Source organism: Caretta caretta, chromosome 25, assembly GCF_965140235.1.
Source record: "Caretta caretta isolate rCarCar2 chromosome 25, rCarCar1.hap1, whole genome shotgun sequence".
Taxonomy (NCBI): Eukaryota; Metazoa; Chordata; order Testudines; family Cheloniidae; genus Caretta; species Caretta caretta.
The window spans coordinates 18709188-18724872 of record NC_134230.1 but is presented as its reverse complement, the minus strand read 5'-3'; the positions used below and the strand labels follow the sequence as shown (position 1 = coordinate 18724872).

The window sequence follows — 15685 nt, the reverse complement described above, 5'->3', positions numbered from 1 at the left end:
GGCGCTCCGGCTCCTCGAGAATCCAGCCGCCAGCGCCATGTTCTGCTCCCGAAGGGGGTGGGTGAAGGGCAGTGCCAGGCAGGGTGGGGCAAGCGAGGGGCATCATTGGGTGTGTGACAGGCGGGCGATGAGCTTGGGAGAGCATGGGTGGGGGGCATCAGCGGCACGTGAGGGGCACCAGCAGGCATGGGGGAGAAGGCCCAGGCCCTGCCCCCTCCATCCTGCCTGAGACATGGCTCGGTGGGAGATTTGGGGCCCATCACCCGCCTGGTGGGGCCATGCGAGCGCACTGACCGATGTCGGGGGGCGATTAACCCCGTCAGTGCCAGCATGCTCTGTGCAGTGGGTGGCAGCATACTGTGCTGTACCCTGAGGAGGGCTGTAAGAGCCTGGGGGCTGGGCACATGATGCACCGAACGGGGGGGCACCATGCCCTTGCCAGCCCCCTCCCCGTTAGCGGCCTGGTGAGAGTGGCAGTCACAGAGGAGGCGTTCGGGGACCTGTCAGCCTGGCTGCAGGCGTCAGCTGAGTCACCAGCTGCCGATGAGCAATTGGCAGCTCTGGGCAGCTAAGACGGCTTCAGACCAGCGACCTCCCGGTGCCAACCCAGAGCTGTCCTGCCCCCCACGAGCCCCTCCCACAAACATCCCCCCACCCCACAGCTCCAGCCCCAACCATGTCTCCCTGGCACTCCCACGCTGCGCTCGGCAAGGTCAAGGCCTGGGAGCGGGAGCCTCCTGCTCCGTGCTGCCGAGGGCCCTCTCCCATGTGCCCTCGGAGCAGCCTGCCAGCCCGAATGCAGGAGGCTCCCTGAGGGGGCCATGCAGGGCCGCGATGGGTTGGCCACGATGGGGTTATGGAGCAGCCAGGGGTTCACAAGACCCCCTCCTCCCTGCGCTGTAGACGGAGGGAAGCCCAGGCAGTGCGGCCAGACGGGTGTGTGTGTGCGGGAGCAGACGGGCTGCTCTTAGTGGGGCCAGGAGCTGTCTGGGGACTCGGGCCAGCCCAGAGTGGGGGCTGGGCCTGGCCTGGGTCTTTGATTTGATTGAAACTCAGGCACTGGGCACTGAGCCAGGCCGGGGCAGTGGGGGCCTCAGGGAAAGGGGCTAGAGGCGCAGCCAGGCTGGGCCGAGGATTCCCTCACTTTATTCTCCTGTTGTCATTAGCCCATCACCTGGGCAAGGGCTGAGCTCACTGGGCCAAGCCACATCCACAGCTGGGGTGGGCTGACAGGGGAAACTGAGGCAGAGCTGCCAGGAGGGTGGCACCTCTGTTACCAGAGAACATAACAGAAGAGAGCTCAGACCAGGTGGTCACAGCGGTCCCTTCCGGCCAGAGCATCTATGAATCCTACTCCCCTGGGTGGGGCACTTCAGGCTGGCCAGGATCATGCCTGCTGCCCGGTTCACTGTCACACAGCACCGGTGCTGTCCCCAGGACAAAGACGCTGGATGGGAAGATGGGCCATGGCTCTCAGAGAAGAAAGCAAGAGTGTGCGTGCGGGGTCGGGGTGGAGGTTACTTGGTCTTTAAACCAATTCTCTTTCAGTGAGATTTCTACATGGCAGGTTGGCCAGGAAATCTCTTCTTTGGGGGTTTATTTCCCTCGCTGGTGTATCAGCGACGGGGCTGTGTTTTTGTAGGGTTTGTACAGGCCATGTTTATTAGTGCAGGTTGTGTGTGACTCGGGGTTGCGCCCACAGGTTGCTGGGGGGCTACTGATGCACTGTGCTGACAGAAGGTTGCTGGTACCTGCTGGGCCAGTTGTGCTGATCAGTGGGCGTGGCTGTGGGTTCGGGTGTGTGGCTTGCACACACGGGTTGCAGGAGTGAGCTGAGTTGTGTGTTCAGGTTGCTCCCGTGCATGGGGGCGGGTTCTGCACACTGGCTAGGGGCTTGGTTGCCCTGAGCACCAGGATGAGGAAACAGCTGAAATGACTAAAAATCAGACTTTAAAGGTGATAAAAAGTGCCTGGTAAGTTTCCAAAAAGCTCACGCATTTCTTTCTGTGCTGAAGACCCATTCAAGAGTGGCTGGTGCTTGCAGCTTGTGGGGACGGAGTGCTCATCAGCCCAGGGACAAAGTCTGCTTGGCTGCCCTTCCCAGGGGGAATGGAAGCAATGGGAAACAGAAGGTATTTTACCTGCAGGTGCAAACAAATAATTATGGATACAAACAGCAAGAGGTACCCGCACCCGCGCCCGTGCACACACTGCCAAGGCCAGCTGAATTCTGCGGGGCTCTGTCAGACAATGACGCTTCTCTCCTCTGTGCGTAGCAGCAGCTGTGGGTTCTGACATCCTGCTCCCCTGTTCTTCATCGGTTGCCGGAAACAGGATCTCTGCTTCTCCATGAGTCACCCGCTCCCGCTGCTCGCTCCTCTCTGATGACCTCACCCGGTGACATCTTCACTGGCGCTGCGATGTCACCGAGCGCATTGGAACAAGTGGTGGGAGCTGGAAGGCTCTTGGGAAACCCGAGGCCCTGGTAGCAGAGAACACGGGGCAGAGGAATATGCCAAACCCAGCAGCCTGGTTCTGGGGGAAGGCTGAAGAGTTTCTAAATCAAACGTGCTTCCGAGTTCGATTTGAACCGGCCCACAAGGCACCTCAGCAGGGCAGAGCTGCGCATGGAGTCTCCTGGGGGACTGAAAGGAGATGTCCCAGGCTCCAGCGTCCCGAGCGCTGAGCCCTGCGGCGCTGACCTGCCCTCTGCATGAACCGGGCTCTTAGTTCTCCGGGTTCCCGCCCCCAGGGACTGCGACCGTGGGTTCTGAGTGAAGTGTTGTTGCCATTCCCTGGCAAAGCTGGCCCAGACTGTCTCGTTCCGCCGGTTACTAACCAGGTGCTCATACAATGAACAATCATCCCCCCGTATGCATCTTTCATTGTGGTTTATTAATGGGGAGGAGAAAAAGAAATCACCCTTTTTCCCTTGGCTCTTCCCACGTCCAGCCACACAGGGCCAGCAGGGGGACCTGCCCGGCTGTCTGAAAGGAGAGCCGCTGGGCTCTCGGGGGAATCTTGCCAGGCCCGGTGTAACTGTGGAACTCCATGGAGTTCCTGAGAGCCAAACTGGGCCCTTAGCTTCAGGGTGGGGGGCAGCCCCTCCCCCAGGGTCAGCGCCACCTTGGGCATCTTCAGCCCCGGGTCACCATCCCTCTCCAACGCTCACTTGGCCGCCCTTCTGGGCCAGCCTGTCTCCGCTCCAGGGCCAAAGCTGTCTGCAGACCGCAGGAGGCAGCTCTAAGCCCAGCCACCACTCAGTTCCATGGACCCCCCCAGCCACGGAACTGGGGGGCAGGTGCAGCTCTGGGTGTCACCCCGTCGGCCAGCGTCAGCTCACTGAATTCAGCAGTCGCTCTGGATTTCTCAATGTATCAGAGCAGAGCCGGGTGCCCAGTTTACCTGACCCAGGGTTTAGAGAAGAGCAGGGGCTAGTGGTCAGATCACAGGCCTGGGCCCCAGACACCCCTGGGCTTTCACTAGAGCTGCCTGGCATGTGCTTGACCAGACGCGTTTTCCTTGCACTGCGGCAGTTTGTCAGCGCTGGAAAGTTTCACGGTGACGTTGTGATTTGGGGGAACGGGAAGAGTTCTAATCTGAGCGGAGGCAGCTCTGAGCCGAGATGGGCCCAAGCAAAGCCCAGAGCCGGCTGCTGACGCTCCCCAAGTTGCTGAGCTCTGGATCAGGGTCCACTGCAGAGAGAGGTTTGGGTCACACGACTCTAGTCCCTCCTCCCCCTAGTGCTGTGTGAGTGGGTCAGGCCCAGGTTTCTGCCCAACCCTGCTCCAAAAATCCAGCACCAGGGAAAAATCAAGAAACTCCAGCCTTGTTCTGGGGCTTGTGAGAAAACCCCAGTGCATGAGCGTCCCCTCCTGGCCCTGCTGCAGTGACAGGGCAACTCCTCCTGCTCCTTTAACCCTCCTCTGCTCATTCCACACAAAGCCCTGGGCAGTGTCACTCCAGCACCTCTGTCTTTATGGGCTTGGCTTGCAGCCCAGCCGGTCAGCTTCCCCTATGGATTTCAGGGCTGCTGTTCTCTCCTCTCTTGCTGGGGGGCTGCTCGGTGGGAGTCGTGCCTGGGCCAGTTCTCTTCTGTCCCGTCCCCAGGGGAGACGGGCCTGAGGGAATCCTGCTCTGCCCGCGGAGAAGTGCTCTGACTTTCCACACAATGCCCCCCCAGCATCTCCTCTGCTCCATCCTCCTCCAATGGTGCCTGGGCCACAGGGAGCAGAGAGACCGATGAGCCAGCCGCAGCCTTGGCTGGGCCCTTAGCTCCGTGCTGCTGACAACCTACCCGGGGCGTGAGGTGCCTTGTGCCACAAACCCCCAGTGTCAGCGGGGAGGCCCCAGAGTTTGGTCTCCCTTCTGATTCCCAGCCTGTGAATGCAACTCTCAGCCTCTCGAGAGGGGCCGTAGGCGGAGGCCACTGGTGCTGCAGGAGGCGGCTGCTGCAGGATTTGCCTTTTGACCCACTTGGCTGTCCCCGGGCCACCGCGAGAGGCCAAGCAGTGCGGCTGCTGGAGGTGTAGTTTGGCTGCTGGTCAGGGACGACTGGCCTGGGCACGGCCTGTGGGGGTCAGTGGTGACTGACCCTGCGTGCAGGGGACCTTGAAACACAGCCCCTTGGCACATCTATTCCCAGCAAGTGGTTTCCATGATATTCGGAGAGTCCCCAAATCTCTCCCAGCCGGGCTCCCTGCACCTTGAGGAGGGGCAGCATTCCTCTCGGCCAGGCCTCCATGTCCTGTCCAGGGGAGCCCTGGAAATGTGCCCTCCCTGGGTTTGCACCCAAACGTGCCAGTCACACAGGAAGCAGAAACAGACTAGCAGTTTCTTCTTCCTTTGAAGCCAGAGCCACTAGACCCAGCAACCTGCACACACAGGAGCTGCTGTGTGAAAATACCCATGGGGCATCTCCAGGGAAAGTGCAAACAATGAAGGAGTTTCCTTCCCAGCCTAGCTGGTCCTGAAATGGTTTCCGAGCATGAGGGACAAACAGCAAGAGGGGGGTTGGCAGAAGACGGTGTCCAGGGCTGGCAGTGGGGTGGCGGGAAGCACTGGGCAAGGTGCTGGCAGTGGGGCGCTGGGTGCAGGTTGCTGAGAGCACCGTGCAGTGGGGTGTTGGGCGTGCCCCTATTTGCCTTGGGTAGAGTCTGAGGCTGGAGGGAGCACGTGCCAGCGCGGGGGGGGGGGGGGTTGAGCGGGGCGCCAGGCCCGTGGATGACCGTGGGGTGTGCACCGTGCCGGGGCGGGAAGCATGCGCGCGTGCGGAGCCCCCCCGCGCGCGCTTCAGCCCCGGCGTTGCCCTTTTAAGAGCTGAGCCGGGGCGGGGGAGGTGGCGCCGTTCCTGGAACAGCCACCAGAGACGAGAGGGCGAGCGAGCGCGCGCGCCCCCCGCCCGCCCGGTGCCTGCGCGGCGGTTTCAAGCTCCCCCGCCCGAGCGCCGCTGCCGGGTTTGCGGCCGCTGCTCCGGGCCGGGGCCGGCGGGGTGGCCGTGGCGATGGGGCGCTGCGCCGGCCGCGCTCGCTGACGGGCGTGCACAGGCGAAGCCCGGCCGCAGCATGTACGCCAAGGGGAAGGGCCCCGCCGTGCCCTCGGACAGCCAGGCCCGGGAGAAGTGAGTCCGCCGGACCCCGGCGTGGGGGCCCGTTCCCCGCCCCCCCCCCCGCCCCCCGGGGCGACTCCCCGCGGGAAGTTCGCCGGGCCATGGGGGCCGCAGCGGGGCGCCCGCCCGTGGGCGCGCAGCCGGCAGCCTCCGTGCCGCCCTCCCCGGAGCCGGGGGGCGGCGTGGGGCCCCCGGCGGCGGGTGGGGCCCCCGGCGGCGGGTGGGGGCCGGGGGCTCTGCCCCGCCGCGGGCGGGAGGGAGGGAGGGAGCCAGCGAGCGGGGGCCGCAGCCGGCTCGGAGCGTCTCAACTTTGCGCCGCCAACTTTGCGCTCTTGGGGCGGCGCGGGGCGCGGGGCTCCGGCGCGAGGGTCCGCCCGGCTGGGGAGCCGCGTCGGGGGCCGGAGCGGGGCGGGGACGCGTCGCGGGGGCTGCGGGTGCCCGGGGCCCGGCCCTCGCCCACCGCGGAGCTCCCGGAGCCAGGCGGGTCCGGCCCGGCGCGGGGGGCTGCGAGCGGCCGCCCCTGGGGTGACTTGGGCGGCTCGGGGCCCCGCCAGCCCCCGGCCCTGCCGCGAGGAGCGCCTGGGGGCCCCGGCGTCGCTCCGGGAGCGGGGCGGGGGTCAGCAGACGCCCCGGGGCGGGGCGGGAAGTGTCAGGGGCTGGGTGCCCGCACCCTGTCCCCGGGGCCGGCCCCGGCAGGAGCCCCCCCACCCCACCCCATTGTTAGGGGCAGCCCGGCCGGGCGCTGCTGGGCCGGGGCTGCAGCCTGGGACGCTGCCCGGCGGGTCCCGCAAGTCGCGGCCGGCCCGGGCTGAAGTCCCGGGGGGGGGACCCTGCACACGGGCCCCGCGGAGCTGCTGCTGGTAGCAGGTGTTGATCCTGTCGGGGCCCCGCTGGGCTGGGCGCTGCTCGGACCCTGCCCAGCCGGCTCCTGTCCCAGGGGCTGGCAGGACCCAGTCCCAGCCCTGCGGGGCTCTGGGCAAAGGGTCCCGGCCAGGAGGAACCCGCCGCTCCTGGGCTCTCCCTTGTCCGAGGGGCAAAGCCTGACTGGCAGCGGCCAACCGAGGCAGCAGGTTGCCCTGTGCCCCCCCCCCGCCCCGTCCTATGGCAGAACTGCGCAGAACCAGGGTGTGGCTGGGCACAGGTACATGGGGGAAGGACAGATGGGGGGGTGCGCAGTGTGATGTGTGAGTGAGTTCTGCATGGGGGGGGAAGTGCGAGCTTAGTTTGCCCTGGGTGTTGGGCCTGGGGGGAGGTGACAGGCTGGTGCAATACCTCACCATGTGCAAACAGATTTTCCCCTGGGGGGGGCAGTTACTCTGTGGAGAGCCCTGTCTCTTCCTCCCCCCCCCCCGCCCTTGCCCCAGGGCAGCTCTCAGTGGCAGCAGGGGGTTTGCGTCTGGCACATCACAGTGGTCGTGTGCTGGCTGGAACCGGGCCCTTTGGCTCGGTGCGCGGCCTGAGCCGTGTTCTTCGCTGTTGGGCAGATGCGGGATCCCGCAGGGAGGCGAGGGTGAACCTCTTCCTACCGAGACTGGCACGTGGACCAGAGAGTGAAAGGAACCAGCCAGAGACCCGGGAGGGGATTGGTAGCGCCTCCCCCTCCCCCCCCCAGCCTGTCCCTTTCAGGCGGACTTGGGATATTATTTCAGTGACAAAGAAGGAAGACAATGCAACCTTGGGACCAGACAGCCGCTTGGTGCCTGCCCCTGCCCCTGGAGCTTCCTGGCGTTGGTGGGTGATGGTCGTGAGCATGGGGGTTCCCGAAGGATTGGGCCTGTCTCAGCCCGTATCCCGTCTCCAACAGTGGCTCTGTGTGTCTCTGCTCCAGGGGCTGGAGGGTGCATCACGGCCCATCAACTGCTGCTGTGATGGGCCGGGAAGGCTGCGGGTGCTGGGACGGAGGGGGCTGCAGGGCTGGAGCGTTTGCTGTAGGAAACACTGGGGCCACCCGCTGCACAGACCGTTCAAGTAACAAGAGCAGGGGAAAGGCTGGAGGAGGGAACCCCAGGACTGAGCTTCCCCTCCCCACCCCAGGGCCAGGGCAGGCTCTGGTAGTAGAACGGAGTCCGGACAGTCCTCCTTGCTTTGATTCTGGGGCGGCTGTGATGGGCCCTGGGGTGCCAGATGGGCCCTGGCTGAATCACTCGCGGGAGCCAGATGCTCGACCCACCTTTGGCGCCGGTCGGTCCCACTGAGGCAGCCGTGCTGACTCGGGATCCAGGTGAGCCGTAGCCGCTTAGCGGCAGCTGCCTGATTACATCCCTGTGCTGTCACTCGCTCATTCATAAAAGCGGCCCCTTGAGAGCAGGGGACGTGCCTCCTACAAACACAGCAGTCAGCCGGGGTGGGGGGGACTCTGCCTGTGTGTGTCTGTCCGTCTGTCTGCCCTGTGCGTGTCCGTGTGTCACCACGTCTCCCCGGGGGGTCAGTGCAGGACCCCGTACTGCTCCCTTTCCCCAGGCGATGCCAGGCCAGGGGAGCCGAGGGACCAACCCCAGCCTGGCCCCGGGGGGCTCCTCTGCCCCCGGGCCCCATTGAAATGTCCCTGGCTTGTATCTGGAATCCAGGGGAGAGGGTCTGTTCCATTACATGATCATTCTGGGGGGTGGGAGGATTGCAGGCTGGCTCAGCTGTGCTGGGGGCGGTGAGATGCGGGGGCCCAGCTGGTTGCGGGAGGGAATGTGGGGCCAAGCTCCCTAGGTGGAGGGAATGGCTAGAAAAGCAAGTGACCTCCCGTGGGGTCTGTGGTTCCAGACACCATCCTGGTTTAGTAGCTCGGGAGGGAGGGGCTGGGGCAGTCGGCCCACCCGGCTGGCTCAGCTCCACATGGGGTGAGCTGCGTTGGAGTCAGTGCAGCTGCTTAGGCGAGTTTACTCACTACAGGATTGGGGCTGTGGTCTTCCTTGGGGGGGGGGGTGCCCCCGCCCCGCTTGCTGGCTGGGAGCCCTGGTCTTCTCGTCTCAGGGCTGGAGTTCAGGCCTGGCTGGCTGTATGTGGCCCATGCCCGCTGCTTCCAGGCTCCTGGACAGGAGCATCTGGGCCCGCTCTCCCCACACGGAGCCGTTCTCTGTACCCCCCCCCCATACGGTGCCACCGGTGAGGACAGCTGGCGCTGCTAGGTTAGGCCAGCACTGCCCCGTGGGCACCTGGGGTGGGCAGAGCTGGGAGCTGCTGCTGCGGAGGGTGAGGAGAGAGCTGGCAGGGGCTGGGGCTGAGCCTGGGGGAGATGCCAGGGGCTTTGGGAGGAACCGTAACGAGTTGACTCGGCCCCATCTGGGTGTTGTCAATGACCCTTCTGCTTTCCCTGGTGTGGCAGGAGGAGAGTGAAGAGCTGGGGGAGGGGGGCTCATAGGGAGGGGGCTGGAACGAGGGAGAAGCAGGTGGGGCGTGCGGCCCGTAGGGGGCCAGTCCCAGCCAGGCCCCATGGTGACACTCACCAGCGATTGTTCCCGTTGTTTTCTGCACTTGGTTGGTGATGGCCGAGAAGCTGGGATCTCAGCTCGGACTCGCTGGCATTGGTTTTCCTCCAGCACACGTGTGCGCACGCATTTGTTATTGTAGGGTTGCCAGCAAGGGCTGAGCCTGCATGCAGCTCTTTGTTGGTGTCGCTGTCATGGGGCGTGGCAGAGGTGAGGAGGACCAGGGAGCTTGGGGGAGGCTGTGAAGTGAAGAATGGGATCGGTGAGGCCGGCCAGAGCTGGGGAACCCCTGGGGAGTTGCAGGAGCTTATGCAGCGGCTCCTGGGAATGTGGGGTGATCCAGCCTGGCTGCGGGAAGCCAAGCCTGAAACGGTGGATCCCAGCAGCTGGGGCAGGGCTCCCTGGTGAGTGGAGCCCGGTGGGGATGCTGCCCCCTTGCAGCACGCCAGGGGATAGGGGTTGGGGTTGGAGGGAGGATCCAGAGCAGGGGGTAGGACTTGCAGCGGGCAGGCCTGGCTGAGTGGAACTGAAGGGAGCCCTGGCCTGGGGCTGGAGAAGGGGGGAGGATCGAACCTGGGACCTTTCAGGTGGACGTCCTGGGGCGCAGGGCCCTGGAACTGGGGCAGAGAGGCTGGTGCCAGCCTAGACGTGGGCCCTTGGGAGGCTGAGCTGGAAGGGATGTCCCTGGCAGGGGCATGGCAGTCAGCTGGGATTTGCTGCACTCTGGGAGTTCGGGACGACTGGCTTTGGCATGAGGGTTCTGTGGGTCAGCTCATGGGAACGTGACTGTACTGTGCCCACAGGGGGACTTCGGATAAACACTAGACTGTTACCTTTGGTGGGTGAGTGAAGGGGAAACTGAGGCAGGTGTCCTGGCTGTGCCATGGAGGTACTGAGGGGAAGCTGCCCTACTGCAGGAGGGTTGCTGGTGAGCTTTGGACCTCTCTGTGTTGGTGGGCTGTAGTAGGTGAGCCCTGGGCTGTTGGCTTTGGGTTAATTTGTGTTGCTTTAAGGAAAACTTTGCATTGGAGCATTGACACTGAAGAGAAAACGCATGAAAACGAGCCAGTCCCTGCCAAGAGATACAGAGACAAGCCCCAGCCTTCCCCTGTGGGAGGCACTACTCTCCGGAGTAGCAGGAGCAGGGGAGAGCCAGGCTGTGGGGAAGCCGGGGGTGGGGGCTGTGCCACTATCCAGGTCCCTTGGAGACTCCAAAGCATCACTCTGGGAATCTGCCCCATAGAGACTCTCTGGGACCCCCCTGCCCTCGCCAGCCCCTCATGTGGCAGCCACCCACCTCCTGCAGCCTTCCCTCCATGCAGAGGATGAGTGGGCTGGGATAGTATGGGGGGGCTGCCTCCAAGAACTTCTTCCATGTGTCTCCGAGGGTCTCGGATGCCTTGGTCCAGAACCGGTCCTGGCTTTAGTGCTCTGAGCAGGCCCTGATCCACCAGCTCTGCAGGGGTTTGTCCGTTCCCGGCTGCTGCTCCGGGAGGGGAGAAGACGACATGAGCGCTGAATTCTCTGCTGGCGTCGCTCTGCCCACTGCAGTGGGAGCATGCTGTGTTGCACCAGCTGAGGATCTGGCCCTGGGAAGCAGTGGCTAGAGACTTTTCCCTTTGAATGTCTCATGGAAGTGCAGAGTGGTTGTTATCTGCAGGGCCTTGCCCAGGGGCCAGGGGCCTGTGCGCTGCACAAACACAGAGGAAAAAGGACTGCCCTGCCCTGAGTGTAGAGGGAAAATGTTTAGAATCAGACATGTGCAAAGTTTATCCTGGCGCCCGTAACCATAGTATCTGGGCTCCTTCCATGTCCAGAGCAGTAGCCACGTCCCCTGTGGGCTCCGTGGAGTGTCTGGCTGCTCTCGCTTTCGGGCAGCTCTCTGCTGGGGGGAGGTTTGCGCCTGGCTGCCTTGCTGGCTGTTGTCAGAGGCTCTGTCCTGGGGCTGTCTGGGTGGAAGGATGCTCGTGTCACTCAGGCTCTCCAAGAGGAAGGCTTTGCAGAGACTCTCCGGCTGCCCTGGTTCCCCTCTGGGCATTTGCTCCAAGGCTGGGTCCCCTCTGCTTGGGCCTCAGCTGTCAGGCCTGCTCCCAGGCTTTGTGAGCCACGGCGTCCCAGACCAGCACGTCCCTGATGGTGTCCCAACGGTCTCTGCCATTCTGACCCCCTGTTCCCCCAACTCCAGAGACCCAGCTGGTGTCCGGGTGACTATCTCTGCCCTCAGCCCGCCCCAGACAGCTCCTGAGTCGGGCAGTGGTGGAAGCTCTGCTGTTCCCCACAGACCTCGGTCCTAGGAGCTCCTGGCTGCGCTGCCTGGGGCCCAGGGCTGAGGCTGGAGCGAGGTCTCCGTCCCCGCAGGCTGGTAGCTGGGGCGGGAAGCCAGTGTGTGCAGGCCAGGCCTGAACATCGCGGCGCAGGGGGAAGCTGCTCCTGCTCCCCCACGCCTGGCCCTGCTGCTGCTGGCCCCTTGGGCCCAGGCATGGCCCATTCTCCTGGGGGCTTCTTGTTCCAGGAAGCCCCGTGCAAGTGACTGTGCCCAGAAGAGCAGTGCTGCCCAGCCCAGTAACAGCCCTGGGTGCTCTGTGAACCCCAGCTTGGTAATGGCAGGACCAGAGACCCTGTAGCTGCCCACAGCACATGCCAGGTAAACCATGGCTGGGAGACCCGTTCACAGGATGGACTTCCTGTAGGAGTGTAGGGAGCTGGGTCCTGGGCTAGAAAACCATGCACCATCTGTTCCAGCTGGTACACTCTCAGCTCGCAGCCCCTCAGTCCTGCCCCCCACGCACACCTGGGATCCCTGGCACCATGGTGCCATTTCTTGGCGGGCTGCAGCATTGGGTTTGGGGTGCGGTGGAGCCCCCCCAGGGTTTCCAATGCACTGAGGTGCTGTCACAGCCCTGCTCTTGCGAGCCCCATAGCAACAGCTCACAGGGAAGCAGGAGGGCCCTGGGAGAACCTGACCGTGTGGCAATCCTATCTGGGGGGCTGCTATTTGCAGCTAGCACAAAGGGCTGGGGGAGGGCTTGGGCTCTCCTGGTGCCCAAGGTGTCTGTACAACGCCTAGTGCCTGGGGGGCTGTAGCTGCTCCTCCCAGGGAGCCAAGCAGGGCATCCCCAGCTCCCCACCCAACCAGCTGGCTTCGAGGCCAGCTCAGCCCTTGCTACATGCCCAGCTCCCATCAGGGCCTGCCACAGTGGGGGGCAGTGCAGGGCACAGGGGGCCGTCCACCTGCATTACGGCCTGGCTGTGCTGACCTTGCCTCATTGGTGGGAGGGTCCTGTTTCCAGCCCCCCCCTCCACCCCTCCATGGACGCAGCTGGAGCAAGCAGGTGCCCCCGCTCCTCTGCCATCCTGGCTGTCTTTACCCTTGCGCAGAGGTTACCTCGAGCCTGGAGTTCCTGCGCCGTCTGGCTTGTTCTAATCCCCTGCCCCCCGTGGCATTAAGAGCCAGCTCTGGTGGAAGCGTGCGGTAGTGTTAACCCCCAGGGTGCTGCACAGGAGCTGATGGAGCCAGCAGGGAGGGTGGAGATCTCCGTGCACAGCCCTCTGCCTGGGGTAACCCATCTGGGTGCCCTGCTGGGCTGGGGCTGCTGCCTGGCATGCCAGGCGGGGGCCCTGGCAGGACTGCGGGAGCCCAAGGGGCCAGTGTGCAGAAAGCTCCCTCCGGTGAGAGGATGAGCAGTGCCCGGCTGTGAGCGTGGGCTGGGCCCTGCCCTGGAGCCAGGATGGACGGACATGGGGAGTTCCGGGCAGGGCCTGACCTGAGCTGGGCTCTTCCCCTCTGGAGACCCACAGGCCATATCCTGAGCCTGTCCAGCTGCTAGCCATGGCCGAGGGGGAGGGGGGGCCGGGTGCCTGGCCGATCCCAGGACACTGTGCCCGGTGTTCCCGGTGTGGATTGTGCTGTCTGTTGCATCCCCAGCTAGCTGAGTGGGCAGGCGTGCCAGCTGTGTCCCACACCAAGTGGGCACACGCTCTGCAGCCTGAGACCTGGGGTAATTCTCTGCCCTGGGGACGCTCCCATCTCCACCTATTCAGAGCTGCTGCTCTCCAGCTGGCCCTGCCTCCTCCTGCTCCCTGTGCCAGAACAGGCCGGCCAGACCCCTCAGGTTCCTGCACTGAGCAGGCTTGGGGGGGCCCCCTTGGGGGCCAGGCAGCCTGGTGGGGGAGCTGGTTAAGTGGGCAGAGCAGGGGCAGTTCTCTGTGGATTTCTCCAGCACTGCGCTCTTCCCCATGGCATGTCTGTCTGCCCAGCGGGACCCTGGTTGGAACCCAGCTCCTGCCATGGCAAGGAGCAACTCCCTGTGCCAGTTGCTACCAGTCGGTAGGAGGGGGTAATGGCCATGTCCCATTCTGAGGGCTGTAGGGCTGAACTGCCTGGCTCCAGCCCTGGCACAAGGAAAGGCTCCCATGGCCATGTGTTGGGTGGAGATGTGGGCAGGGGGGCACAGAGGATGGCTTCCATTCCTGGCATGGCCACAGCAGGGAGGCAGGTTCCGTACCCCCCCATGCCACTCCTGACGGGGCTGTGAGGCCAGTGGGAGGCTCCTCCCCCTGTGTGTCTAGATGCCAGCCCCCCGTCCCAGTGCTGGCGGTGCAGGCTGGGCTGAGGGGTCTGAGCCCCCCCGTCTCATCACCCCACAGCCTTCACCCCTTAGAACTGGTGCCCTGCCTGCTCCCCGTGGGGGCTGAATGCGCCAGGCCTCTGTCCCTAAGAGCAGAGCAATGCCCCATGAGCCTGTTGCCCTGTGCACTGGTTACATCTCTTAGGGATCCCGGGGAGTGGAAGGACGATGTTGCATGGGTGGGGAAGTGGCTGAGTTTCCCCCTCCGCTCATCCCTCTGCCCCCAGCCTTTCCCTCCTCATCCCCCCTCGTGCTCTTTCTCTGCATCGCTTGCCCATTCGCCTCCCATGAGCCCTGGGGCCTCTCCCACGCCGTGGCCTGGGCTGGCTGGGAACACCCCACCCGGCGGGACTCGGACATCACTGTTACCAGTGCTGATGAGGTTTCACTGCCTGCAGCCCCGGGGGACTGAGCCCTGCATGGGACGCTCGTTTATGGCTCCTGGTTTGCCAGGCAGGTACTGTGTGGGAGCCGCCCTGGCTCATCCCTGCCCTGGCTGCCTGGTGAGGGGGTGGGCTTTGCAGCTGGGGGTGGGGGAGGCGCTTCCAGTCCAGGGATTTAATTCTCGGTGCTCTAGGAAAGCTCCATCTGCGCCTCTCATCATCCCTCTTATGTCCTTCCCAGCCCTGTGGATCCTCCCTTGCACATGGGGATCTGGCCGCCTGGGGGAGCAGGGGAACCGTGGGTTCTGGCAAGCCCAGCACGCTGGCCCATCTGAACCAGCTCAGCAGCTGGGCCCTGTCTGGCTCCCCATGTAAACTCAGCAGGGCTGCGGGGAAGGGATCAGCCCCTGCTGCCAGGTGAGGCTTTAACACCCAGCCCTTGTGAGTCTGTATGGACTGGCTGGCCTGGCATGCTGGGGCCACGGGGGGGGAAGGGGGGGTGAAACAAACCTTGCCCCCTTCCCTTCGCTAGTGGTGGGCGAGCCAACGTCCGTGACATCCGAGTGGGTACGGTGAGGAGAAGGAACCAGCTGCGAGAACTGGGGAAGTGGCTTCAGTACTTGTGGGTCACCACTGAACGGGGGCAGCAGTGGGGCAGGGTGAAGGGAGGGAACCAGCCCCACAGCCTGCCCCAGGGAGCCAGGGTTCTGCAGGCAGCCAGATGACAGGGGTAGTGGGTGAGGTGCATGAGGGGGACCGGACATGGGGGAGCACGATGCATATACCCCCTGCTCCGCAAGGCATGTTGGGCTCCCTGCTAGGGCGCATCTCAGCCCAGCCGCACAGTGCCGTTGTCTGGGGGGCAGGCAGTGTTGATGCTCTGGATTTTCTTGCATTGTCGCGGCTTTTCAACCTGCTCAGGATGTTCTGAATAATTGATGCTTTGCGGTGCTGGCAAATGGATGGAGAAGCAGGAGCCAGTGGTGGGGCTGTAGCAGCCCCACTCTCCCTTGGACAGCCCTGGCTGGGAATGCATTTAAACCCATCTCCCTGCAAGGAATGCCTGGTGCCCAGGGGTGTTCCCTGTGTCACTTCCAGGGCACCGCATGGCACTGGGGGAGCCATGCTGGTTACAGAGTGAGTGCCCTGACCCCCAGGTGGATCCCTGGGGCACTGCCCCTCCTGTTGCATCCGGGGTTATCCCAAGGCTGGGTTTTTTTCTGAATTTGCCAGTTGCCAGAAAAATAACTTAATCTGCCGAGTTGTTGGTGGGTTTGGTTTTTTTTATTTTCTTTATTTAGGATGGGTCTAAAGATTTGCATTCCCATCACCATTCACTGGGGTAGCAAATGGTAAAAGTTTCTGTGTCCAGCCAAAGATGCTGCAGCGTTCCCACTTCTGCAGCTTGAGATAACAGATCAAAATTGTTGAAAATACAGCAGCTGCCTGCCCACCAACATGCCAGCGCCCCGTGCGGGCGTGAGAGGGTTTGAGTCACGTGAGAGTGGGGGGAGGGGTTTGCGGCATTGCCTGGGGGTGCAGCAGGCTTGTCTCGTGGGGGGAGTGTGTGCCTGTCTGTTTGCATTTCGAAGGGGTAACGCCCGCTGCAGCCCCCCATGCTCTGTGGGTTAGGAGTCTGGCACCCCT

General features: G+C 63.9%; 2 protein-coding genes across 2 annotated transcripts in view; both read left to right on the top strand.

Annotated features, from left to right (window-relative positions):
- Positions 1 to 15685, top strand: part of UBA52 (ubiquitin A-52 residue ribosomal protein fusion product 1) — a 375240-nt gene that overhangs the window by 173520 nt on the left and 186035 nt on the right. The gene's annotated exons all lie outside the window — the stretch shown is intronic.
- Positions 5234 to 15685, top strand: part of SSBP4 (single stranded DNA binding protein 4) — a 49553-nt gene continuing 39101 nt past the window's right edge. The window contains exon 1 of the mRNA XM_048830834.2: positions 5234 to 5620. Within this exon, the coding sequence (XP_048686791.1) occupies positions 5565 to 5620 (56 nt within the window). The 5' untranslated portion in view covers positions 5234 to 5564. The remainder of the gene's footprint in view (positions 5621 to 15685) is intronic.